Here is a 26,922-nt window from a genome sequence, read left to right on the forward strand (position 1 = left end):
GTTGAATGTAATGTTTTGGTACTTTTTTTTTCCTTTCTTTGAGGTTTTGTTCGACTGGATTTTCCTCAAACAAGGTTTTAATGGTGTCCAAGTGTCCTTCGTTCCCTTTTGTAAACTCTTATAATTTGAATAAAATTAATTATTTAATAAAAAATGCATTCATTAATTTATCTATAAAAGGCACACTCTTAGAATTTTGCCTGGGGCCTTCAATCACCCAGCGGCGGCCCTATGGATGGGGAGCGTGCGGCTGGGTTGGGTATAGGGAGAGGGGCTGGGTTTTTGTTATTTTATAATTTTATAATTTATTTTTGTTTTTGACTTTTCATTATTATTTAATATAGAGTATTTTTGTACTAAAATTACGAATTTGCCTTTAATATTGACAGAAATTTAGATGAAATTCAAAAAATTGACGGCGAGTCCCAAATTTGTCAATTTCATAAAGTTTTAAATCCTTAATTAATTTACCATGAAAAAAAAAAGTCTGATGTAAATTGACAATTATAATATAGTTAAGGGGGACAACACCATATATTAGCCTCATATTTCGATCCTATGTGTCCATGAGATAGAAATGGGAAAATTATGAAGCGCCTTTCATTTCCAATTATGTGTTATTTTTATTTTTCAATTTGCTAAACCCTTAGGCCCCATTCGTTTATGTTTTCAGGCCCCCATTTTCATTTTCTGGAAGAGAAAACGCCTCAAAACTTGTTCGGTGGTGCACTTGGCAAAATGCGAAAACGATTTACAAAAATGTTTTCAATACTTGCTCTTCAAGTTGAAAAACACCAAAAAGATGTTTACATCCGCTTATTTTTCTACCGAATAGAAAAACAGAGGAATTCTTCTCTCTCCCTTCCCACATCGACACCATTCCTTAGGGCAAGCAGATTTATTTTACAAGGATTCCAATTCGTAATTTTTAGTTCTCATTTATACATGCAGATTTAGAACGAACTCTCTCTATTTCATTGCTATGCTTTTGCTTGTATGAAAATTCTGTCTTCAACCTCCATAGAGACCACAATCATTGCCCAAAAATATAGGTGGTTTCATTAGAGAGGCACCAACGATCTGGAAATTGACCCCATGAATACCCGTGGCCCCATTAGGCGATGTGCAAGGAGAATATACCATAGCTTTGATAATCAAGCTAAAAATAAAAAATAAAAAGAAAGAGAGGTTTGCTGTAAGACATGAATAGTGCAGGACGTTTTCATTGTTTTTGTTTTATGAAACTGATTTCCAATTAAGTTATCGAACACATTCTTGAATCTGAAAATACAAACTCGTTTTTTCATTCTCATTTTCTAAAATTATTATCTGAAAAATTCTCCAAAAATGTTATCAGACGAGCCAGCGTACTAATCTCACTTGTTATATGGTAAAAAATAAAAAATAAAAGAAAAAGAGAAAGGAAGTATGCATGCCACCGGTAGTGACACTAGAGAATATACGTCTTGTGGGAGTAAAAGGCCGCGATTCATTATAGCGACTCCAAAGCATATTTAGTAAAAGGAGACGATTTTTCACCTGTTAGTTTATTCCAATGAAAATTATACAGTAAAACCCAAAATGGCAAACCAATGAAACACCGTAGGCCAATAACATTGAGCGACAACATATGTATATACACGGTTAAAGAAGTAAATGCAAACCTTCAACTCTGACATCATCTGATTTTTTTGGTATACAAATTGACATCTGTAACCTACAACAACAATAGCACTATTCTATTCCCTCTCAGTTCTATTAAATAACTTGCATAATCAGATTTATTCATACTGCTGTTTTTTGACATAAAATACAACATCTAGATGACCATATGTGACAACCACAACTTTGATGGAGTCTATGAACAATCATGCAACTTCACTGCACCTCAACCAGGTCCGCGAAGACCAGAGAACAGCAGAAGTCCCTATCATCTAACCATATAATTGCTCTAGTAGGACCCTAAAGATCAACTTCAGATAAAGAATCTAATGCCTCTTACTCTCTGGGCCTGGCAAGCCAAAGAGAACTCAGGGCTCGAAGACGCGAAAAATAGTCATGTATTGCAAGCAGTGCACGAGCTGATTGTCGGGTCGTCAGTATACGATGCATTTGTTGCAGCGTTTGTTGGCGAAGATTGTCAGCCTGGTAATTGACCAAAATAAGATTACAGAAAATAAGGCAAAAATATTGACATTAGTAGAGCATAAACATGAAAGAAACATAAATAACTAGTAGCATTTTCAGATGTTTTTAAGGGAAGTCAAGTCCCCAAGACAAGATTAAAGAAGCAAGAATTTTCAAACGGGCATAGCAATCTATACTCAAGCCAAGTCCCCAAATTTTTGAACCATTTCTGCTGCACCTCTTCCACGAAACAAACGTTTTGAAACAAAAAATTGTTATTGCCTTCAATAATTGGACACTAGGTTTTTTTTTTATTTTTTATCCAGAGACTACAGACTCAAGAGGGCAACAGTTTTCTAGTGTTTCCAAAAGAATAAAGAGAGACTAGATATTGTAATGATGAAACTTAGGTAGAACAGCCGACGAAAACAAACGAAGAATAGAGTAACTGAAGAAAACAAGAGCTTTTTTCTTCTTTTTTTGAAGGAAACTATGGAAACAAAAAACAATTTGGTTCCATTCCGCCCACAAGTTCCAGCACCATAATATCTACATGCAAGTTCTAGATGCGTCATTCAGAAATGCCAGCATATTCATGATTGAGTTTTTATCTATAGTTCTTGCAATCATCGAAATTCACTAGGATCACACTGCCTACGCAAGCTACTGGAATCAACTATCAAGAATTCACCTGGCGGAGGAAACCCTCAAGAGTTCCTAGCTTTCCCATGGCCATGGCCATTTGACCCATATAGTTTGCTACATTTCCAGATGATCCTGATGGCCCAGGTGAGCCACTGGCCAAGGTTTCAGCAAGGGATTGCTGCAATGCCTCCATCCCTTGTGACAGAGCATCTTCAGCCTGCTGGGATGACTGCTGCAAGTTGTAAATACCCACCAATTGCTGCTCAGTTAACGGTTCCAATTGATTCACCAGAAGCTGCACCAAAGCCAATACAGTTTAAAATGCGGAGATCTAAAACAACTAGAAAAATATAGGACAAAACGAATACATTATGCCCACATGGTATTCAAATTTAATTTTGAGTAGGTCATTATTCATTTTCTTTAAGAGAATAAAACATCAATTTTGATGACACATTCTTTTAAGTTCAAACTTGAGCACTCAAGAATTTCCATTACTTGCAATCAAGGAATAAATGTATTGTTCATTCCATGGATACGGTTATGTGGGCACAGCCAAGTGACTCACAACATAGAAAATGCAGAATTGAACCCATATACATCCAACATTTCCCTTATTTCCATCATGTATAACGTATTATGGAGAGACAGCATGTCAGCATGACAGCCCTAACTCAGAATGTCAAAATAAATGGTTTCATGTCAGGAGATTATCACACTTGGTGAAAACAAGGAAGCAAAATGGTAAAATAACATCTCATACACTAGTAGAAGGATTTATGCAAACACCGCCTAAAACTAAAATGACAAAACCTTTTTGTTTTCCAAGTTCCAAGAAGATCAAGAGAAAAGTTGCTAGAATGCATTACAACTGAAATCAAATACTCAACCACAGCAAAGAAGAGTTGAAACTAATTTTCACCTTAAGGAGCTCAGATGAGCGGAAGCCACCAATCCACATGAAACACCTTTCAGCTGGTGTTTTCCACATTCCTGACAAGATGTGGAAAACATCAGCTTTTGCTGCAGTACCCTTCAGTCTAAAAATGTCATCGTAGTGAGCAATGACATTGTCAATAACGGTACGAAGTTCAGTGTCACCCGCATGTGAATTAACAGCAGCCCTCAACTCATTTATCTGCCTGTTGTGCTCCTCTAGCCACCTTGCATATTCCACATCAAATGCCAGAGCACCTACAGAAGACAAAAACAATTAAAACAACAAAGTTTTACCATCAAATATCAGTTAAGTGGGAACATATATACACGTGTTAAATATATGGGCGTGTTCTTATGCCAGGCAGTTCAGGAATATAACGCTCCTGTTGCCAGAATATGATTTTAGACCATTGATTAGCTTGATTCTTGCTTAAATGTCTGGTCCAAATCCAGCCTGACAACATATGAATCTTATGTTTCCAGACTGTCTGGCAAGAGAATATGACCTCATTATAAACACATTTATACACATATGTATGTATACACACACACACACACACACACACACACACACACACACACACACACACATACATATCCATACATCTTTGCTTCGCTGGCCCCAATAAAGTGAACACAAAACACATGAAATAATCTAATTTATCATGTTAGCAACTACATCCATATTTAATACGATGAACATAGAGAAATCTACAGGACAAACATTTAACCCCAGATGCTCAGACCCGACTGCAAAACATCGGGACGGCCAAATAACAGAAAAATCCAAGACAAGCAAGCTGTAGAAGTATCTAACCAAAAATAATCAACTTACTACACACATGCTGATGGAGAGAATACATAACCCTAAATTTACTGTGACGGAGATTGATGAGGTGACTAGGTTACTGGTTATCCTGGATGGCACTAGATTGGTTCCCTCTAGGAGGGGCAACAGAAGGTGGAAGTTGGATCACTCTGGGTTATACTCGTGCCATTCTTTTTGTTCCTTCATTCAGGATAATGGTTCTGCGGAGGAGTTCCCTTCTCACCCTCAAATTTGGAAGGCTAGGACGACAACACCCCCCCACCCAAAAACCGGGGTTAAAATTCTTCTATGGTAGGTTGCCATTGGAAAAGTAAATACTTGCGACACTTTGCAGAGGCATCGCCCCTTTATGTGCTTATCCCCTCACTGGTGCACTCTTTGCAATATGGACAGGGAAAGCGCGGATCATCTGTTCATTCACTGTCCCTACTCCTTAAAGGTGTGATGGTCACTTCTGCAGGAAGTTAATGCTGCTTGGGTTATTCCTAAAGGCTGCTTTCAGCTGTTATCCTACAAGATTGATGCGCTGGGTAGGGGGAAGAAAGCTAAAGTTCTGTGGGGTTGCTTGGTGCATGCAGTGTTCTGGAAGTTATGGGCTTCAGTTACTCCTGTTTTTAAGGATTTGGCTGTCTCTCCTATTATGTGAGATTTTTTAGGGGTTGTGAAGTGATGTGTTGCTCTCTTCTTTTTTCCTGGGTGGCCTTTTTGTTTGCTTTTCTCCTCTTTTCCTTTGTTTGTTTTGGTCTTGAGGTTGCTGTTTGCTTCTATTTTGCTCTTGTGGATTCCTTATCCACTTGCTTGTTTCTTTGTTTATCTCTTTGATTTTAAAAAGTTTCTATTAAAAAATAAATAAATAAACTTCTTAAACATATATATGCATTTCAAGGCAGGCTACAAAAATATACACAACTGTGGTTATTAAGTCCAGGAAAAAGTAAGAATCGGCAGATGAGATTAATAAGTTCAAATACCATTTCCACTCATCGAATGAGATTGATCTCCAGAGCTTGAAATGAATATTCCCTGCAACATGTAAAACATTAGTATGATACAAAACATCCACGCCCGGCTAAATGAAAAATGTACATAGAAAACCAACCTGCTGGCGGGCACGCTGAAGCTCTTGCTCAAGCTGGGTTAATTTCAGCCGGCTACTCTCAAGCTGTTGTACATATGCCTGAATAGAAGAACCCGATGGAAATAATGTAAAGGCATACATGAATATAATGACACTTCCCCACAAAGAATAGTAGCTATGACTTATAATGAGATAGAGAAAGATTGCACTTAACACATAAACGCACTGAACTTACAAACGCAGTTAGTCTAATAATAATGACAACAATGCAAAAGAGTAACAGATAATAAATTCATAACATATTTTGACCTACCTTTTTTCTTAATCTGCTCTTCCTGGCGGCTTCACGATTTTGAGCAAGTCTTCGCAGTGTCTGTAAAACATTGATTCAAACTAGGGTAAGTTGATAATCATGCAAGACAACACTTTAATAATATATTCAATTGAAATTATCAAACCTTTTGATCACCAGGTTTTTCTTTTGACCTGTCACTCGAATCAGAAACTAGAAGACCAGTCATTTGATTCAGTTCAGTCTGCACAAAAACAAAAAAAAATTAAATTCACCACCAAAAAACAGCTGAAAATCACAATGTTCTCACATGCACAATAATTTCCATATGGAAAAAATAAGGGATATGTCACTTTGAATCTTGGATACAAAAATGACTAAAGAAGTAGGCACTCTTAGAGGAAAACTATATGAATAAAGATGAGATGAACCAGAATTTATAAGCAGCAGATACTGGAAACTGGAACCAAGAGATGTTACCCTCTGATTTTTATCTTCTGTGTCATCTGTTGAAGTATCAGTCCTAGGGCTTCCATCTGCCATACTGGACTCCCCCCAGTTCTCGTGATTGCTACGAGATACAGAAGGCAAATTTTGTTGCGCCTCTTTTTGCAGTGGCAACAGCTGAGATCCCACAATACAAACAGATAAGTTTATATCTAAAGATGCAAGGAACTGGATTCCACAATGCGTTCAACCTTATTGGTCTTGCAATCATTTTATTTTATTTTTGTTATGTTTACTTTAGGAGGGGGTGATAAACAATTACCTTATTTAAAGAGCCAAATTGGGCATCACTACTCCCCAGTGCCTGGCTACTTAATTTATTTTGATTAAATACAGGACCTAAGAAATCCAAAGTAATCAAATGAGAAAAAGGTGTCAGAAGCAAGTAAATACCATAATACAACAAGAGTGAAATATGATCAGAAACTTTTTTGCGCATAGATATATATATATATACAATCCCCTTATATTGAGGGACACCCTTTAGGGTCCCCTACGAATTTTTTTTTTCAATGATCCAAACCATCTATTTTTTATGTCTACATAAATAGATCATCCTCGCAAAAAATTAGACAAATCAGAAACCGTTTCGTCCTACAAAATCAATGAACACAGTGCTTCAAGAAAGTACTAAAATTTCAATAATTCAATTTAGTGGTCAAATGATATCAGATTCAAGTTATTTTTTGTAGAGATAATCATTTAATGAATAGTTTGGATCAGTGAAATACAAACCAGAATGAGCCCTACAAGGCTCTCTCTCTCTCTCTCTCTCTCTCTCTCTCTACACACACACACACACACACACACACACGCTTGCATTTCACACAAAAAAATTAAAACATAAACACAATTAGAATCATATTTCTGTATTATACTCCCACGCCAGAAGTTAGATACGCCTCTAAAGTCACACTTCAGAAAGCCAATGATGATTAGAATTTCGAATAGAACAGTAATTTTCAAGCATGAAGTAGGAGCATAACTCGGTTAATTGGCTGTCCTAATGAGAATCTAGATGTTGACTAGAACATATTCACAAGAAAAAGCACTAAGAAAATCTTATTCATAACCTTATTTACTGAGTATGGACAGTAAAAGACAATATAAAGGTTAGCCGTGGAAAAATTAAAAGATATGGTACAAAATGAACAATCATTCTACTCAAGATAGGGCAAATGAATCTTAGAATCAGGGAAAACGTCAGAAAATATTTATGAAATCAGTAACTTGAAGAAACATCCATATAAAAACAAAAAACAAAAAAAAACAAAAAAAAAAATTTGCTAGTATTCCAATCTACTTCTGATAAACACCAAGATATTAGTTACATACTTCTCCCAATGTCAACAGCATCCTCTATGCGAAAACCAAGAGTTTGCTCTAGAGTTCCAAAGTCTGAAATTCGAGATGAACGAATGGTGCTCCCCTCTGTACCACTGAAAGCACACATAGTTAGAACCAAAACTACCAAAATTGACTGATGCAATTCAACAAACAAGCCATTAAAGCTATGTTATGGTAAGACGTAAAAGGCATACTTGCAAATTGTAATTCAACTATCCACTGAGAGACAAATGTGAGAATGTTACAAAACCATCTTCAATCATAATGCAACCAGATGAAGGAACTTGTATAGTCTGAAAATATACTCTAATTTTGACATTTCATATCAGGATTGAATGATTAACAGATCCTTATAACCATAAGTACCAAAATTGAACAAATGCAATTCAATCAACAAACCATCAAATACATGTCGTTACCCAGAATGGTAGTGCCAAAAAGGTACCACCACAAATCATAATCCAACTGCCCACTAAGTGACAAATGTGAGCATGAGAAACCTCTTCATAATGCAAACAAACAAAGAAACTTGTATTGTCTGAAAATCAACAATAATTTTGACATTTCATTTCAGTATTGAATTGTTAACAAATTAAAAGCCATGAGAGCCATCTTAAATAGCATATGTCCTGTTTTCGGATTTTGGGATCACTAATCATACTCTTATAGAAAATAAACTAAAGGAAATGAGACTTCAGTCCCAAAATTAATACTAAATAAAAGATAATCCACCACGACGAGAAGGAAATTTCCAGTAATATTAAAAAATACTGTAACTTGGTTTGCTTAATTGAACAGTGACATTTTTTTGAGAGACATTTTTTTGACAGACATTGGGAACAACTCCTCCTCTCCATAATACAGCAATAGCTTCTAGTTGCTCTTTCTTTAGTCCTCTTTGTTGGCTGTATTTTATGTTTAACTACTCAATCCTACATATACTGACAAATCACAGCTATAGCCACCTTTCCTCAAATCATTATCTAGACCATTCATATACAATTATGCCAAAAAATCAGTGCGCTCTTTGACCAAATTTGAGGTGGTTAAAGCTTCAATCCAATAAATTCCCAAAGATAACTTGTAACATAGCTTTCTATTTAGCTGTGAATGGTGCGGAAAATATGGATTAACTTCAGATACTGAGGTTATACGCTGTTCAGGTTACATTTTAGAAGACTTGGAGAAAGACCTAACATTACTTGAGTGGTTGTGGTTCCATTCCACTTGTTAAACCGTATAATTCTGTTCCTTTCCGGATACTACCAACTAGCAAATAAAGCAAGATATTCTAATTTCAGCGGCAGATGCTACCAACTTTTGTACTACATTAAAACTTAAATTCATGTTCTAGTAGCAGAGAGGCAGAGCCAGAGCACGGCTGCTAAACTAACTGAAAGCCCAAGGAAACTAATTCAGACAGAATTACCATTAGAAAAGACAAACCACTCAAAACCAAAGGAGCTGTATTGCCTATGAAAACTTAAAACATAAGAATACTAAAATAAATATGGAAAAAATAAGTGGACATTAATTACAGTGTAAGAGATTACTGACGTGGGATTGGAAGTGGGTACTGGAGGAACAAAGCTCGGCATCTCGGTCACGACTTTATTACCGTCATTTGCACCAGTTTTGACTGTTCTACTGCCCATGGATCAACATCATCACCACCACCACCACCACCACAAACCACCAGTACCACCTGATCCCAAAGCCAAAGACACCCTTGAACAACCCCCTTCAAAAAATTAACTAAAACACAACACTCAGAAGCTCCTAAACCACAAACTCCTATCTACCAAATTACCAGAAAGATTAAAACTTTACAAAGACATATACAGAAATAGAACCCAAGCCCCAATCAAAAGCCACGTACTGACGGGAAAATTGAACCTTCAGAAACCCCACAAGCAGAAATACAATATAGCCCAGTTAACCAAAAGCTTACCAATAGTAGAAACTGTATGAACAAGCCGCCAAGTTTGAAGTAAAACCAAGGCCAACTCCACCAAAGTAGATGAAGAATCAGAACTCAAGACACTGAATTTCCACAAATTAAACAAACCCAGAAGCTAAAATTGAAGGAATAGCCCAACGAACCCTAACCCGAGAACCTTTAAGAGGATAAATACCAAGTCCCTTTGACCTTTTGATCGTAATATAGTATTATATAGCATCACTTCTCTCTCTCTCTAAGACTGGAAAATTCAACAGGCCCACCTTGAATTTTGAGCAAATATTTTAACTTTATTAATTTTCTTGAAGAGGTTGGAGAGAGAGAGTAGAAGAAGCGTGACGTCCAGATCATCCCAATCTCTTCCATACGTCCTTTTCTTCTCTGCAACTTTTTCCATCTTTCAAAGATCGCCATTTTTTTTTTAATTTCTTTCATTTCTTTTTTGTCTTATTTTACCGCTTTGAAGCATTAGCTTTTCCTCAATTTTATGTAAATACTATAACTTCCTCGAAAGTTTGACATAATATCACACTGCCCCAACTCCTTTCGGCTTATTCTTTCCTTAACTAATTCACTTCATTTAAATTGGTAATGGGTTTTCAAACTATCTTTACATAATCAATTTTGAGAGGGGTCGATTACAAGACATCGAGTGAAGAAATAATTGCTCTTAACCACTTGAATTATAAATTTATTGCAATTGAGTTTCAAATAATTAATCATACCATCTTTTAGTTCATAAGTCTCAACTCAAGTGCATCATAAAATTAGTGGAATGAGAGCAAAATTTATATTTATGAATTAAGTTAGATTTTATCTTATTGTGCATCTTTTACAAAATACTACATACAATATAGGAAATTAAAGTTTTTAGTAAGAGAATACGATTTTCTCTTCAATATATTTTTATTTATACTTACTATGGATAACTTCTCTACATGAAAATTTTTCAAGACCAATGACCAAAAAAAAATAGTGAAATTTAATGGTTTGTTTTAAAAAAAAAAGTTATGCAGGTGGAATTCTGCTTTGTAAGATACGGTGTCCTTGTAGTTGTAGATTGTAGCTGTAGGGATGGGACTGTAAATGTGAATGCATGACCACTCACGACAAACAAGTCAATTATAGCTTCTATTGTTCTACAAGATTAGGTAAGTTAGGAGCTAGTAAAATTTAGGGAACTTGAGTGGTTGCTTTCAAAATTTGAAACTTTGCATTCTAATTTCTCTTCAACTCCCTAATTAGTGAAGTAAAAGCTTTTAGTGCTCTGGTAACAACGTTTTCTTTTGAGTTACAACGATATTCTATTCTAAGGGGCCGGGAGGAATTTCGAACCCAGGACAGCGGGGTGATAAGGGGGAGGGCAAATTACTAGGCCACTCCACGTCCTTAATAGCAACCCTTTCTATATTACAATATTGCAACTGCTCCAAATGTGGTAAAATCTGTTGTCGTAGCAAGTAACAGTAGTTTCCTAGTTTTAGTGAAGTTTAAGGGGCGTATGTCTATTTGTTGGAAAAATGTGAATAAAATGTATGTATGTTGTCGTCCAACGAATAGCAGCCTTTAAGTCTCACAGTTGCCCATTTGGAAGATCTCATAAGTTTTGCCTCACTGTCTGCAATGACTTGTCTACCCTTTCAAAGCAAAAGTCAAAATTGGTATCTTCGACTCAAAAAATGCTTGTTTACTACCACCACCTATGATAAAAGTTGACGCTTTTGAAAATAATATTTTGTGTTCTTCTTTTCTTTATCCAAAAATAAGATTTTACTTTTGTAGGAAAATTATGTTGTATAAATAAAGAGATTAACAAAATTTATGTTGTTATTGTTTGTGCAAATAATCTTTCGGGAGAATATTCACTTCTAGACTCTTCACCCTTTGAACTTCTTTCTCTCTCTTCCTTGATTCCTGTAAAAAAAGACCGGAATAAATAGATCACATCCCTCCAATGCCTAAATTAGTTCGATTGAATCCAGATGCAACAATAGCAAAAAAGGGTACGAAGATTTCTCTAGAGTAATTACCGGGTGGCTAGAGCCGTGTGGAGAGAGGAGCTTCGAGTGCTTTTGCAAGGTTTCAAAGCTGGATTTAGAGTTACCTTGAGTGTTGAATGAAGCCATGTATTTATAGGAGCCTCAAAGGCTAAAGTTTTGAAAAGAATAAACTCTTATTAGGAAAGAGTTTATTCTTTCCCTAAATTGTAGAGGTTGAGTCCATTAGGGATTTGATTGGGATCATATCTCCTAATTTGATGATGATAAAATCTAAATTGGTGATATTATCTTATTAAATAAAGATAATATATCTCATATTTAAGATATTATCCCTATTTTTAGTATTAATTAATTGGCCACATCAATGGGCTCAATTAATTAACCTAAAGGATATTCTTCTTGTCCATGTGGCGTCTTGTAATTGGAGACGAAAATATTTGCTCCCACAGTTATTATGTATAGGAGTGGGCATATGAATTGGAAAAATTCGAGTACAGACCATATCAAACCACCAATTAGATTTGGTTTGAAAATCTTTTATTTAATTTTATACTTTGTGACGATCTGATTTTTATGGAAAGTTCTGATAAAAACATTTGGGTTGAATAATGCCTAGTCCATCGGTAAATCAAACTAGGACAAAATTAATTTTTTCACGGGGCATGTCACCCTTTTATTGGAATTGACAGGACCCAACTTGGATTCCCCCTTGGAGCCCGTGACGAACCCCTCCTTCACGTTCGACATCTACCCGATGCCAGACTACTTTACTAAAAAGCTCTATAGCCCCATTTTAAACGGATAAACAGTTCGACTTCTATTGAAATTTTGGTAGAGTCTCCCCTATAATTGGAACAATTCCCAAACACGCACAACAGAATCCTCAATACTCGTGCGACTAAACTAAGACCTACACGCCAGACTACCCCGACCAAGGGCCTACGAAACACCCCGCCATGGGTGCTTGGGTTTCGACATATCCAAATATCCAGATCCACTGTTTCCAATATCATTGTTCGAGGAAGGTACATAGGGTGGTGCTAATAGCACTCGAATATAACATATTCCACATCCCAACTCATATACATAATCATATCCCAAATTCCAGATAATCCACATGTACCCAATCCCATATACGTAAACATTCGGACATTGATAGTGTCCATAACTCAATACCCAAATATATATTCATAGTATAGATAGCAACTCTCAAAAGCATATAATCCATAACCCAAAATACATCTCCCTTACAATACTCTTTCCAATAACATAGCCAAGTTCCAAGACTCGTCTTCACAAATATCCAAATCAAATTATCTCATATATCGTATTACATAACTCCAAATAATCAAAATAATCCAATAATCCTATAAAATAATCTCGTAAACCCATCGAGACCCCAAAATAATTCAAATAATAATCAAAACTTGTTTACACATGCAATTCCCATAAAACACTATACCCCACAATTAAAACAATAATATAGTTTCACAAACAAACCCAATATCACCCAAACCATATGCTTTAATAATAATCATAATAGTAATAATAATCCCTGAAAATCCCATATCACATTCGATAAAAATCACATTCGAAACCCAAAATCCATATACTTTATAACTAATATAAGTTCTAAATCAAGTCTCATTGATGGATGCTGTTCTATATTAGAAAAATAATGCTCATGTAAAACAATGTCCACACACAACAGGTCCACGCTGCTCAATCCAGAGAGAGCTCTTCTTGTGGAATACGTGAAGCAAAATACCTATTTGAGAAAATAAACGGGCTTAATTAGTACGCATACCCAATAACAAACTTTAACTTAAAACCTTAGTTCTCATGTCTCAAAGTAAGTGTGCACGACTACCGGAGAGTCTCTAAGACCAAACTAACGCATTTTGAAAGGTGGAATGACCTCGAAAGACTCACGGTCAACCGGACAGTCAAACTTTCCATATTTGTCAACCGAGCTCGCGAGCCCACGATCTCTAATTTTCAAACCGAAATTTCCTATGGGTCCAACAAAGTCCACTAAACAAGTTCTGTAAGTTTAATCTTGATCGAGCGGTCGGATGTAAGCTAATCACCCTATCGGACAGTGATCGCTTTGCTTAACCCTAGCATCAATGATTCGGAGTATCTGGGACTCCGATTCTCGATCCGTGAGCTCTTACCCGATCCTAGATGTAAAGAGAGCAACATAATTGAAATTGGGACTGATCGAATGTATGAACCCATCAAACCCGGATATTGCATATTAGGTGCAATATATGCAATATCCGTTCGACTGTCATATGATAACCAAATTCAATTTCGAGCATACCGTCGTGTTCAAAACAACGTGAGGAGTATTTTAGAACCTAATGGGCTGCCACAAAGTGGTCCACACATCCACCGGGGGCAACGATTGGGTGCCTTGAAAAAATTCGCGGCCGATAAACTCCAATCCGCCAATCAATACCCATACCATTAGAATCATATTACCTATGAGATCAACTTTTGTTCTTGGACCAAGGCCAAAAACTAACTGGAACTAGCCGAATCGAAGCCAAAATCGTCTACATAATTGGGGGTTAAAAATCAATCTCTAAAACCTCAAAAATAACCTAAATAAGCACATAAACAGGGAGAGCACAAGATTAGATGAAATTTCCTACCTCGTTCGACAATTTTGGCAGCTGGAGTTGCCAGAAGAAACAAGGATTTTGGCTCGGTTTCAATCCATAATTGCGACCGATATTGGAGTTTCAAAGGTGGAAATGGGTATTGATGTGTAGAGGAGGAAGAGATGAATGTTTTGTGAATTATGGTGTTGTCAGTCGTGGTCGGACGACGGGGAAAATGCTGGCCAAACTAGCCTGTCTGTTTCGCGAATGGGAGAGAGAGAGAGAGAGAGAGAGAGAGAGAGAGAGAGAGAGAGAGAGCGGAGCTGTTTTAAAATCTAACTTCGAAAAATTTACGGTTGTGCTATTGTACTTCCATTGACCAAAACTTATTCGTTAAAACTTCGATTTGAGCCCACTACGTGTCTACAAAATGGTGCCACTCAAATCCTCAAAATCCTTCCAGATTAAACGTTTCTAAAGTGGCCCTACTTCCAAGGGCAAAATTGTAATTTCACAATTACATAAATTGAATAAAATAATTAAATTGGGTCGGGGGTGTTACAGGAATTTGGAATATTATTAGGTTGTTATAAGGTAGATTTTGATTAACTTATAAAATCCTGAAATTTTATACTTGAATTAGAACTCACATTTCAAGTATTAGGGATGAACTATGTCTATGACCGACCATGTGAATACGGGCTCTGCCCAAGCCCATGCTACACATGAAAGCCTCGTAGAGCCGCCTTGTCTTAAGAAAAGGCCCATAGACAAGCTAGTTCAGTATGGGTAGCTTATATAATGGGGTGGATTTTGGTGAGAGGGTTGTTTGTGCAAATTTCTCATGGGAGAATATTCGCAAGAGATTCTTCACCCTTCTAGCTTCCTTCTCTCTCTTCCTCCTTGATCCTTGTAAAATAAAGTGGAGTAAATAGACTAGGTCTGGGGGGTGTTAGCTAAAGGACATCCAATGCCTAAGTTAGTTAGACGATCTTGAGAAAAATACGAAAATAATAAAGAAGGTCGGAGTTTTCTCTACTGTACAAGAGAGCCAGGTGGCCGGAGCCATGTGTGTGGTCAGAGCTGTGTGAGCGAAAAGAGAGAGAGAGAGAGAGAGAGAGAGAGAGAGAGAGAGAGATTGTAGGGTTTTTCGAATTATCTCATGTATTTGGTGTAGCCATGTATTTATAGTCCCCTTGCCTTCTAGGGTTTTTCATAGAATAATTCTCCTATGGAAGGGAATTATTCTCACCCTTAACTTGAGAGATTGAATCAATCAGAGATTTAATGAAGAACAAATCCTTAATTTATGGTATTATCCCTATTTTAAGTCTAAACATATGACCAATTAAACAGAGCATAATTGTTGACCTAAGTAATATTCTTATTGTCCGCGTGGCGCCTCATGATTGGTTGCTGAAATATTTGCTCCCACAAATGCCATTCAACTTCTACATGGCACATGCGTGGCATGGAGGAGGTAAGAAATATTTATCGAGCTTTCTAATCACTTATGGGCTTTCTTTTGTGAACTGGGCTCCTCATTGGAGGAGGCTTTTAATTTCATTTTAGAAGTTGAGTTCCCAAACGGGAGGAAACTTTGCACAGAGTTTCATTACTATTAATGGGTGGCTCCGCGATTTCTTATGGGCACAAGCATCCCAAGTAATTCAACGCAGCATACAACTTTCCGTTGTACTGCGCTCTCCAAGTGTGCTTGTTCCTCCCTTCTTCCTTACCATGGCAAGTCTTTGTGAAATAACTCCCATGAGAAGAAAAAAGAAGGCATTAATTGGAATCAGCTTGTGATTGCTTCCAGGTCAAGGATACCCAACTATATAAATGCAAGACTTCTCTTCACTCATCTTTAAATTGCCAACTTGTTTTCCTCAACTTTCAGCTTGTGAGAAAGATCTTGGAGGATTGTACAGCTTACTGAGGAGAGCAGTTGTCGTGCACACCAAGGTAGGTCACGCTTGGGTTTTTTTTTTTCTTTTTCTCTTTGATTATTTTTTGCGACTAGGACTAGCTGGCTAGCTCGACAAGTTGTCACCATGACATGACAATGACAGTGAATGTCAGTGGCTGCCATGAAAATTCTTTTTATTTTTTTACACTTCACAGCGAGGACCATTTGGCTTGGATTAACTGTTTGTTGCAGAGATCTCGAGGCAATGCTGAGAAAGTTTGGTAGAGGTAGCTGCGGCAGCCAATAGTAGCTACTAGCGGCGGCGGCGGCGTAGCCATTCTTTTCCTTTTCTTCTCGGCATAAGGCAATTGGCTTGTGTTATGGCTAACTGCGAGATCGGGCTTGCCTAGTTGCGCTAAGGTCGCGAAGACGTTGTTGCCGCATTGGCTGATGTCGGTTGTTGTTGGCTGATGTCGATTGTATCTAGTATCCCTTTTTTCTTTTTTCTTTTTTTGTGTGCCACAACTTAGGGTTTTGACTTGATTTTTTATATTCCTTTTTGCAACTGTTCAGCTAGCATGTCTTCTAATGAGAGTAGTCAATCACTTAGTTCACAAGTGCTCTTATACTTGTGGGGCGATTCCGAGGTGTACAAGAAGTGGTTCGTGGCTAACTTGCACTGCATCGTGATCTAGGCTGAATTTCAGAAGTGGCATGATATCTTTGCCTCTGCCATACACAAGGGTGTGCATGTCAGGTTGGTAGAACCTTCAACTAATAATGTGCCCTGTACAGACTTGAACAATCCAAGTGCCAGGATCATCACCTTTCATCCCTTATACTTCTCCTTGGGCTTCATGTTCCCATGTCCAAGTTTTTCAGAGGGTGTTTTGTGCCATGGAATGTGCTCTAAGCCAATGTACTCCTAACATCTATTGGGCGATCATCTATTTTGACAACCTGAACCGCTTCTTTAAGTTAGGCTTGATGGTGGGGGAGTTCTTTTACTTCTTTGAGGTGAGATGTTGCGAGAAATATGCTCAGCTATGTGTAAGTAAGGCCAAGCTATTTGATAGTTTCAGCCAAGGAGACCACGTGTGAAATGCTGATGTTTTGGAGATCACCGGCAAGTGGGAAGGTGAGGTAAACAATGGTCCACTAGTTCTCATCACCTACTGAATTTTTATTTTTTTTTATTATCTCGAACTGGACAAGTAGGAAGGTGAGGTAGACAATTTTACTTGAATTTTTTTAATGTGTCACTAACTAACCTCTGTGTTTTTCTTGCAATTAAGGATATCACCCAAAAGCTTGATCTCGAACCGGACATGGCTAAGGTTCGTCGGGCACTAAACATCCCTGTGAGGTTTCGAGAATTGCGTTGGCTGCTGAGTGAGCATTAAAGGAAGGGTGGTGGCCTGCCCCCTATAAGGGACATTGAAAATTAGGAGTAATATGGCCCCGACTAGGATGATTAGCCTGGCGAACTGGAGGATTCCTTAACCAAAATTTCTGGAAAGAGGAGGATGGCTCCTAAGCATTCTAGAGATGAAGTTGTGTCCTTACAAGCCAGGGAAGCACCCTAATCAAGAAGAAGTCTCATCTTCCTTCCGTGAGGAGGGTCTCGTTTGCTAAGAATAAGGCACATGGCATGCAAGATATTAGGGATGCCATTCCTTGGTCTTTGGATAAGAAGTCAAAGACTAGTAATTTGCTTTATAGAGATGCTAGTGCCAAGCCTGATTCTCTTATCGAGCAGCATAGAGCAACTGATCTTCCTCGTAAGAGTTCGAATCGTTTGCACCAATCTAAAGACGAGGATTGAACTGAGAAATTTGTTTCTTCTCTTGGCAACCGTGCTCCATTTGTTAAAATACGAGAGATCAAGGGTGGAGCTGGTCCAGCCTTGTTGACTTCCTTTGAAGCGAGATGGCGGCAGTGTAGATGGCAAAAGAGTTATCTGTTCAAGCTAAAGGTTGCAATGATCTACCTAGGAATACCAAGTCTAGCCATGTTAAGGATGTGTGTACACCTGATCTACTCGAGAGTAACCTTCTGGGAGGTTAGGCTGCTTGTGCTGGTGATATTGGCACTTTTTCAAGTCTTTCTCTAAAAGAGCTGAAGAGTGAAGCTCTTACTTGCTTAAAAAATAAGTGACTTATGCCACCAAGGTCATTCAGAGCTCATCTACTGTTGCTCCTCCTTATGTGGAACTTGAAAAGCTGGAAAAGAAGAATGTAGCTTTCACTAACCTGCTCTCAACTGAGCGAAAGTGCTTTGAGACTACAGTTTTAGACTTTAAAAAGATACTTGTCCCTGCTGAAGAATTCCTTCGCACTAGAGGATATGGAATTTGACTTCATTGTTGCTGCCCTTCGTGATAAAAATGAGACTTATGACCATTTTGATCGTGAGTTTACTGACATGATCCATAGCTATGACAAGCTGCTAGACAAGTTCAATGCCACTAAGAAGCTGCTAAGGCACCCAAGTCTGATGTTGTTGTTGATGCTTATAAGCTGGGCTACTTGGACTACAAGAGAGGAGTTGCTTCCTATCCCCAAGGACGGACCCACAGTGGGGTCAATGGGGTCAAACGACCCCATGGAGTCCATGGAAGCAAGCTACAAGGTAGCTTTGAAATGGGGTATGACCCCATGAGAGATTGGATCTGCAGACAAGAGGAAGAAGAAGATGAACATGGGCTGTGTTCTGTTTCAAAGGAGCTGGCCAAAACGACGTCGTTTTGGCCCAGCTTATAATTTTTTTTTTAAAACAGACTGTCCAAAACGGCGTCGTTTTGGACTAAAACGCGCTGGCCAAAACGGCGTCGTTTTGGACCAGAACGCGCGAATTTTTTTTTAAAACTCGCTGGCCAAAACGGCGTCGTTTTGGACCAGCGAATTTTTTTTAAAAACCCGCTGGCCGAAACGGCGTCGTTTTGGACCAGCGTATTTTTTTTTAAAATCCGCTGGCCAAAACGACGCCGTTTTGGACCAGCGAAATTTTTTTTTAAAAGACCTGGCCAAAACGACGTCGTTTTGGCCCAGGTGTTATAAAAAAAAGACACAGCTCAGTTTCTCTTCTTCTTCCTCCCGAATTTTCTTCTCAAAACACATATTTTCTAAACCCTCATACCCAAATCCCCAATCTCCACCCCCCACAAACCTTTAACCCTCTTCTCCACCAAGCCTTGAAGCCCCAAATCCTCCATTGTCGCCGCTGCCAGCAGCTCCGCCATTTCCAAAAGCTTGCCTCCACTTCCACCACCTCACAATTCAAGGTAAATTCTAACTCTAAACCTAAATTACTTAAATTGAAATTGAATTTATGATTGTATTATATTGTTTAGATTTATTGGATGTTTCATTTATGAATTTTTTGTGGTTAATTGGTATAAATTTGATGTTGTTTAGATTTATTGGATGTTTCAAAAAGAATTTTTTGTGGATAATTGGTATAAATTTGGTGTTGTTTAGATTTATTGGATGTTTCATTTATGAATTTTTTGTGGTTAATTGGTATAAATTTGGTGTTGTTTAGATTTATTGGATGTTTCATGTATGAATTTTTTGTGGTTAATTGGTATAAATTTGGTGTTGTTTAGATTTATTAGATGTTTCATTTATGAATTTTTTGTGGTTAATTGGTATAAATTTGGTGTTCTCTTGAATTGATTTTAGTTATTATTTTGATTAATTTATGTAGAATTATGGAAAGATTTTTTAAGAGAAAGTCATCATTGGGTAGTTCGGATAGTGTGGGAAGTTCAAAAACTTCAAGTTCAAGACAAAGTCAGTTAGATGAGGTTTTGGCTAATCTTCAGGCAGACCCGGGACTAAGAATTCGTATGATTGAGTATGATGCTAATATTAGAGATGAGGTTCGAAGAGCATATCTACAAAAAGGACCTTGTCAACCTAGAGGTCATTCTTTCCCACAAAGTAATATCTCAGGACTTAATCGACGCTTCATTCCCCAATGGTTTGATGAATTTGATTGGTTGGAGTATAGTGTATCTAAAGATGCTGCATTTTGTCTTTATTGCTATCTCTTTAAATCCAATTTTGAACAAGTGGGTAGTGAAGCCTTCACTGGAGTAGGGTTTAAGAATTGGAAGAAAGGGAGAGAAAGAATGAAGGTGCATGTTGGACCGGTTGGTAGTGTTCATAATAAAGCTAGAGAAGCCGCTACAAATTTGATGAATCAAAATACACATATTGAAACGGCTGTGAGCAAACACTCTGAACAAGCTCGGATGGCATATCGAAGATGCTTAATTGCATCAATCAAGTGCACTAAGTTTCTATTGAGACAAGGTCTTTCTTTTCGTGGAAATGATGAAAGTGCCACTTCAAGCAATAGGGGAAATTACTTGGAGCTATTGCAATTCCTTGCAGACAATGATGAGAAAGTTAAAGAAGTTGTGTTGGAAAATGCTCCGGGGAATCTCAAGTTAGTAGCTCCAAAGATTCAAAAAGATATTGTCAATGCATGTGCCGGGGAAACACTTGATGTCATCATGAGTGATTTAAAAGATAGATTCTTTTCTATATTGGTGGATGAAGCACGTGATATTTTTGTGAAAGAGCAAATGGCTATGGTGTTGCGTTATGTGGATGACAAAGGGCATGTAATTGAAAGGTTTGTGGGGGTTCAACATGTTACCGACACCACTTCAAGTTCACTAAAGGATGCCATTGACATATTCTTTTCTTCCAATGGTTTGAGCTTTTCCAAGTTACGAGGACAAGGTTATGATGGAGCTAGCAATATGAGAGGGGAGTTGAATGGCCTTAAAACAAAGATTTTGAGAGAACAACCTTGTGCATACTATGTTCATTGCTTTGCTCATCAACTTCAACTAGCACTTGTTACCGTAGCAAAGAAGAATATTGATATTGCCTCTTTCTTCACAACCACTAATAGTGTGGTTAACCATGTTGGAGCATCGTGTAAGCGGCGTGATGCACTTAGAGCACAACTCCAAGAAGAACTTGTGATAGCTTTTGAAAATGATTGTCTTATAACGGGCGAGGTTTGCATCAAGAAACAAGTCTCAAACGTGCCGGTGACACACGATGGAGCTCACACTACGGTACCATTATTAGCATCATTTCTATGTTTTCATCTGTGATTCATGTGCTTCAAATGATTATTGATGATTCATGTGCTTCAAATGATTATTGATGATAATCCCAATGATAGTGCCGGTGAAGCAAATAAGATTCAAAGGGAAATGCTTACTTTTCAGTTTGTGTTTCACCCATTCTTAATGAAGGCTATATTGGGACTCACAAATGATGTGTCACAAGCATTGCAAAAGAAAGATCAAGAAATTGTGAATGCAATGGCTTTGGTGAAATCATGCAAGGAAAAGCTACATTGGATGAGGAATAATGGGTTTGATGCATTGGTTGAAGAGGTGTCTTCATTTTGTGACAAACATCATATTGATGTTCCTAACATGGATGAGGCATTCGTACTTCCAGGGAGGTCAAGGCGTAATGCTCCAATAAAGACAAATCGTCATCATTATCGTGTGGAGCTCTTTATTTATGTCATTGACGAGCAACTTACGAAGTTAGATGATCGTTTTAATGAGGTAAATACTGAGTTGCTTATTTGTTTGGCATGTTTGAGTCCAAATGATTCATTTGTAGCTTTTGATAAACAAAAGTTACTTCGTCTTGCTCAATTTTATCCTCAAGACTTTTCTTATGGGGAGGGCATTCTCCGGTTGCTACTGCTTCAATCGAGAGGGCATTCTCCGTCATGAATATTATCAAAGGTCCACTTCGGAACAAAATGGGAGATCAATGGTTGAGTGATAGCTTGCTTGTTTATGTTGAGAAGGATGTTTTTGATTGTATTGAAAATGAAGCTATAATGCTACGTTTTCAAAATATGAAACCTCGTCGTGGCCAATTGTAATTTGTAATGTTGTTTTTTAACATGAATTATGAATGAATGTACTCTAATCATTTTATGGGATCCTACGTCTCCTTTAGAACGTTTTGGATTGGGTCCTATATTTCCCTTGGGATGTTTTGGATGGGTGCCTACGTCTCCCTTAGAACGTTTTGGACGAGGTCCTATGTTTCCCTTAGGACATTTTGGATGGGTTTCTACATCTCCCTAAGGATGTTTTGGACGGGGTTCTACATTTCCCTTAGGACATTTTGGATGATATCCTACATCTCCCTTATGACGTTTTGGATGTCTTTATATGCCATTCTTAGGGCATTTTCGATTAGCTTTCTCTTGAATATTTCTTTGAATGGAAAATTAGTCTTGCATTGATGTTTGTGTGAATACATTACTTTATTGAATGGAAACTACTTGCAAAACATCAAAAGTGACTTTTCCTTTATCTGAAGTATAGAAGGCTCAATCGCTTGCTTGAAACTAAGCTGATAAACGAAAGCTTCATGTGTAACAACCCAAACCTAAATTCATATTTAATTAGTAATTTATGAAGAGAAAAAGATAATTTTGCCCTTGGAATAATTTATTAAAGAAAAGTTGACTTTTTGACCAAGAAGGAGTTTGACACTTTCACACACACCGTCGCATAGAGCACGACGAAACGAGTTCGTAGACACGAAGTGGACTCGACTCGGAGCTTTAACGACGAAACTAACGTTAAAATATTACGAGGGGCAAAACGGTAATTTGGAAAATTAGATTTTTTTTAAAAAAAACCTCACTTCTCTCTCTTCTCCCTCAGTCTCTCTCTCTCTCTCTCTCTCTCTCTCTCTCTCTCTCTCTCTCTCTCTCTCTCCCACAGTCCCCTCCCCATTAAACAGCCGATCGGCTTTCTCCTCACCACCACCACGTCGAGTCACTATCTTCGTCGGTACCAGTCCCAAAAGAACCAGCTCATCATCCTCTACAAGTCCTAGCCCTCGGCCGCTCCGCTCCACCGCCGGTGTCGTCGGAATCTGCAGAAATCGCGCCGGTTTTTTCAAAAATTCAAAAATCGCTCGTTCTCCCTCATTTCTTCTCCAAATTTGAAAAGTAAGGTATGGATTTCTACCTATTTTCCATGCTCTAGTTGATGGTTGGGTAGGATTGCATCGATTTTGAACGTAGGTAGCTCGAGTTTTGAATTGAAATTCGGTAAATTTTGGGATCTCGATTCCGGCCACTTCTGGTCATTTTTTGAGGTAGGTCCAAGAACAAAAGTTGCTCTAAATAGGGTGTTATACCTAGGGTAGGAGTTTGGAGCCGTGGTTCTGAGATTTTCCTGCGATACGTAATCGCTTTGGCACCCAGCGCTGCCGGCACCTGTGGCGGCGTATGGGCGAGGGTAGTGAAGTGGCATTGTGTCTCGATGAGATCCTTAGGTTGTCACGAGTACGTAGGAATTCGTGGATCGCAATTTGGATACCGTTTGAGCCTCGAACGGATTTACATATTGTGTGATTTCCGGGTTCAATATGGTTGAGCCGTTGGATCGTAATCAGTTTCAGATATGTTAATTTAGACCATTCCAGGATCATTTAGGATTCGACGGATTGTGAATCGGAGTTTCGGATACTTCGAAATCGTGAACCCTAGGGTTAGGGTTTAGAAATCATGAGATTGTATAATCGTGATCAATCCGACCATCCAATCGAGACCAAACCCTCGGGACATGTGTCCTAGATATATTGGAACTTCTAGAGGCTTCCGGATCATATTATGATGTCATGGGCCCGCAGGGTTCCGGGTTGACTTTTTGGGACTTTAGCACTTTTTGAGTCCCAAGATACTGCTAAACTATTCCAAGTGGAAGGAAAGCTTTTATGGGCATAGGAATAACTTTAATCTGACGCACATATTTCTAGGGGTCAGGGTTCAGGGTTTTTAAATTAATACTATATTGTATTAATAGAATATTATGGTCATTGAATCAGGCACCCGGGCACCAGTTGACCTGCAAAAGGGACCTTCAAGAGGTCCAGCGAGCACGGACTACCAGTGAGTGGACTCTTTGTTTTTATAAATGAATTTAAGCAGTTCAGTTTCAGTTACAGTATTTGATCTTGAATTAATTTTATTCAAAGATTAATGTTATAAGCTGTTCTATGCTTTTGAATATTTTATTTTGCATGCTGCCGAGTGGAATACCCTTTAAAGGATATAGGAAAAGAAATTCTAGTTAATTATCAGATAAATGGCAGTAGAATTTTAGAGGTTACAGAAATTCAGTTATTCAACAAATTTTCTTCAGAAACTTTATATTTTCCTAAACCACCTTGTACCCAGATATACAAATGTTGCCTTCGGTAAATAAGTTGCCTTCAGATTAAATGTTGCCTTAGGATTCTATTGATTGCCTTCGGTTTAGTCAGCATGCTTCACAGTTGCCCCACGAGTTCTTTGGTACTCGAACTCGTGTGGAGCGAGTAATGCGGATCAGGTAGACTACGGTCCCCTAAATCCTGCGAGTTGCGGCTCGAACTGACCTTGTGTCACTGAGACCTGCGAGTATGTATCACCCATGGTAATGCAAGGAATTGACGGATATTAGGGAGTGACGGAAATAAGAGGTACACCTAAGTGGTAGTTTTAAACTGTTTTCAATGCCTTAAGAAATTAATGTTAACCATGAGTATGATTGGCTTATATACATGTATAATTATATGAGTGCATTGATTTCAGTAATAAAGAGAATAATTTAGTTTGTATAATTCTTTTTCCAATGGGGTTAGTATGTTCATATGTTATTTTCTAAACTTTGTTTTTTGGTCCACTCACCCTTTTTAATGTTTTGCGCCCCCAGGCATTAGTCATGCACAGGGATCCACCACCGGGCAGTTTTCCACCTTCCGCGCTTTCCTTTCTAATGTAGGACTTGTTTTGTAAAAGTATTGACTCCTTTGTAAATTCTTAGTAGTCGCTCTGATGTTTTGCCTTAGACTTAGAATTGAACTGTTGAAATGTGTATATATATATATATATCTGCATGCTGGCAGTTGGTTGTATATATATATGCTTGTTTGGCAGGTGTAAATATTTTGGTATTGACCCAATTACAAGGGAGACTCTGCCGATTTTTTTCAGTAGAAGTCAACCTTATTTTTTTATCGTGCTTTGTATAGAAGGGCAATTAGGTCATTCGCCCCCGACATCCGCCAGGTGTCAGACACGCACAGGGTCCGGCTCAGATTCCAAAGCGAAATTTGGGTTGGGTCATGTCATCATGAGTAATACCTTCGAAGGTGATAATGAAGGAAACATGCATCTAATGCTTAGGAAATAAACTTTAGCCACACATACAACAAAAACATTCTAAATGGCGGATTCATTCTGTTTATAGTAGTTGAGCTAAACCTTTTTCATTTTAAACCAAGTATCTTAGCCTAGTCTCTTTGAACATAAATAGGAAAGGAAAAAGGGAATCGATCTTTACCCTTGATGACCTTTTCTTGATTTCTCCAATAATGAACACCTTTGTTGGAAAGGCCTTTTGTTTCTCTTGATTTTGATTCCTTGACCTTAAGGCTCCAAGATTGGAGTCCTCTACCTCACCACACTAAATGCTCCTAGAGATGAAGATTAGGCAATCAAGAAGTATAGATGCTAGTCTACTTCTTGATTGGACTAATTTTTGGTTTATGGAAGATGAGATACAAAGATGATCACTCATCAGCCAAAGTAGGAAACCAAAAACCCTAGCTAGGTTTATTCCAACTCTTAGCTTATATAAACAACACAAAAGGCAATTGGGTGGGTATTTGGGGCTCCATTTGGTCCATGAGTCATGTCATCTCATGCCACTTATCCCTTGCGGCCCAATAGCCTTTTGGGCTATTTTGTCACTTTCCTTTTAAATCATATTTAAAAGCCCAATCCAATATTTCTATATGTCAATATTAATTCCATAATTAATCTTTTAATTTTGATTTAACTATTAAATTTTAACTATAGTCTTACTTAATTGACCCGGTCAAACTATATGACTTTGGTCAATTGCTCCGGGTCAACATGTTTACTTTTGACCGTTGACTTTGACATTTGATTATCAACCATTGACTTGTATCTCCTCATTTCATTTCTCCTTATATGTACCTCTAATCACATTCTTTGGGTGTGTGTATCCCTAGGTTCCCTTTAGCTAGGTAATGGGTTGATTCAACTCCTCAGAGATGATATACAAATTTAATTCCACAATTTAATTCTTCATTATAATAGAGGTTACTTGAAACCTTTTAGGACATCCACAAACCATGGTTGTCGCTTAGCAGCAAGTCATGGTTATCCGAGCTAAATGAGATGTTGTGAAAGAACCTATTCAAATTAGAATGACCGTGCAATTGAATCATTCTCTTATGTCAATACTTTCTATTCACATTTTTAGATCATAGAATCCGATTGTCAATATCCTAATGTGAATCATTCCTTTTATATGATTATCCTGGTAAGATTTGAAGACTTCTTCTTTCAAGTCTTATCCACTACTCTGAGCAGAGATTCGACCAATCATATCTTGGAGTATTCTCTCTCCTTTACTAAGAGTAGAGATTCCTTGCTGTACATTCATTTGCTTTCATGACTCTATTGAGAATCTTGATGAGCATCTTTCAGCTATGCCTAATTCAGCATGACCATATGCAATTTATTAAGAATCTTGATGAGCATCCTTTACCTAGAGTAGAGATTCAAAGATTAACAACATACCTACAAAACATC

General features: G+C 37.9%; 2 protein-coding genes across 4 annotated transcripts; one reads left to right on the forward strand and one right to left on the reverse strand.

Moving 5' to 3' along the window:
* Window positions 1-1,582: 1,582 nt before the first annotated feature.
* On the reverse strand, window positions 1,583-10,119 carry LOC117634006 (transcription factor HBP-1b(c38)-like). Of its 3 annotated transcripts, none has more exons than XM_034367903.1 (12): window positions 9,716-10,119; window positions 9,322-9,469; window positions 7,753-7,856; window positions 6,680-6,756; window positions 6,391-6,534; window positions 6,077-6,154; window positions 5,932-5,991; window positions 5,640-5,717; window positions 5,512-5,563; window positions 3,695-3,966; window positions 2,819-3,067; window positions 1,583-2,145 (listed from the first exon to the last, which is right to left on the reverse strand). In XM_034367903.1, exons 2-12 carry the CDS (start codon window positions 9,417-9,419, stop codon window positions 1,999-2,001), a joined length of 1,359 nt encoding a protein of 452 aa, XP_034223794.1. In that variant the 5' UTR covers window positions 9,420-9,469; window positions 9,716-10,119; the 3' UTR covers window positions 1,583-1,998. The 3 variants fall into 3 exon arrangements, with proteins under 3 accessions (XP_034223794.1, XP_034223795.1, XP_034223793.1); XM_034367904.1 differs by having other exon boundaries at window positions 9,322-9,505; XM_034367902.1 differs by having other exon boundaries at window positions 9,322-9,519.
* A 9,835-nt stretch (window positions 10,120-19,954) lies between these two features.
* LOC117635253 (zinc finger MYM-type protein 1-like) lies at window positions 19,955-22,021 on the forward strand. Its single transcript, XM_034369602.1, has 2 exons — window positions 19,955-21,340; window positions 21,524-22,021. The coding sequence occupies exons 1-2, from the start codon at window positions 19,955-19,957 to the stop codon at window positions 22,019-22,021; spliced, it is 1,884 nt and encodes a 627-aa protein (XP_034225493.1).
* Window positions 22,022-26,922: the final 4,901 nt, after the last annotated feature.

Source organism: Prunus dulcis, chromosome 7 (assembly GCF_902201215.1).
Source record: "Prunus dulcis chromosome 7, ALMONDv2, whole genome shotgun sequence".
Classification (NCBI taxonomy): domain Eukaryota; kingdom Viridiplantae; phylum Streptophyta; class Magnoliopsida; order Rosales; family Rosaceae; genus Prunus; species Prunus dulcis.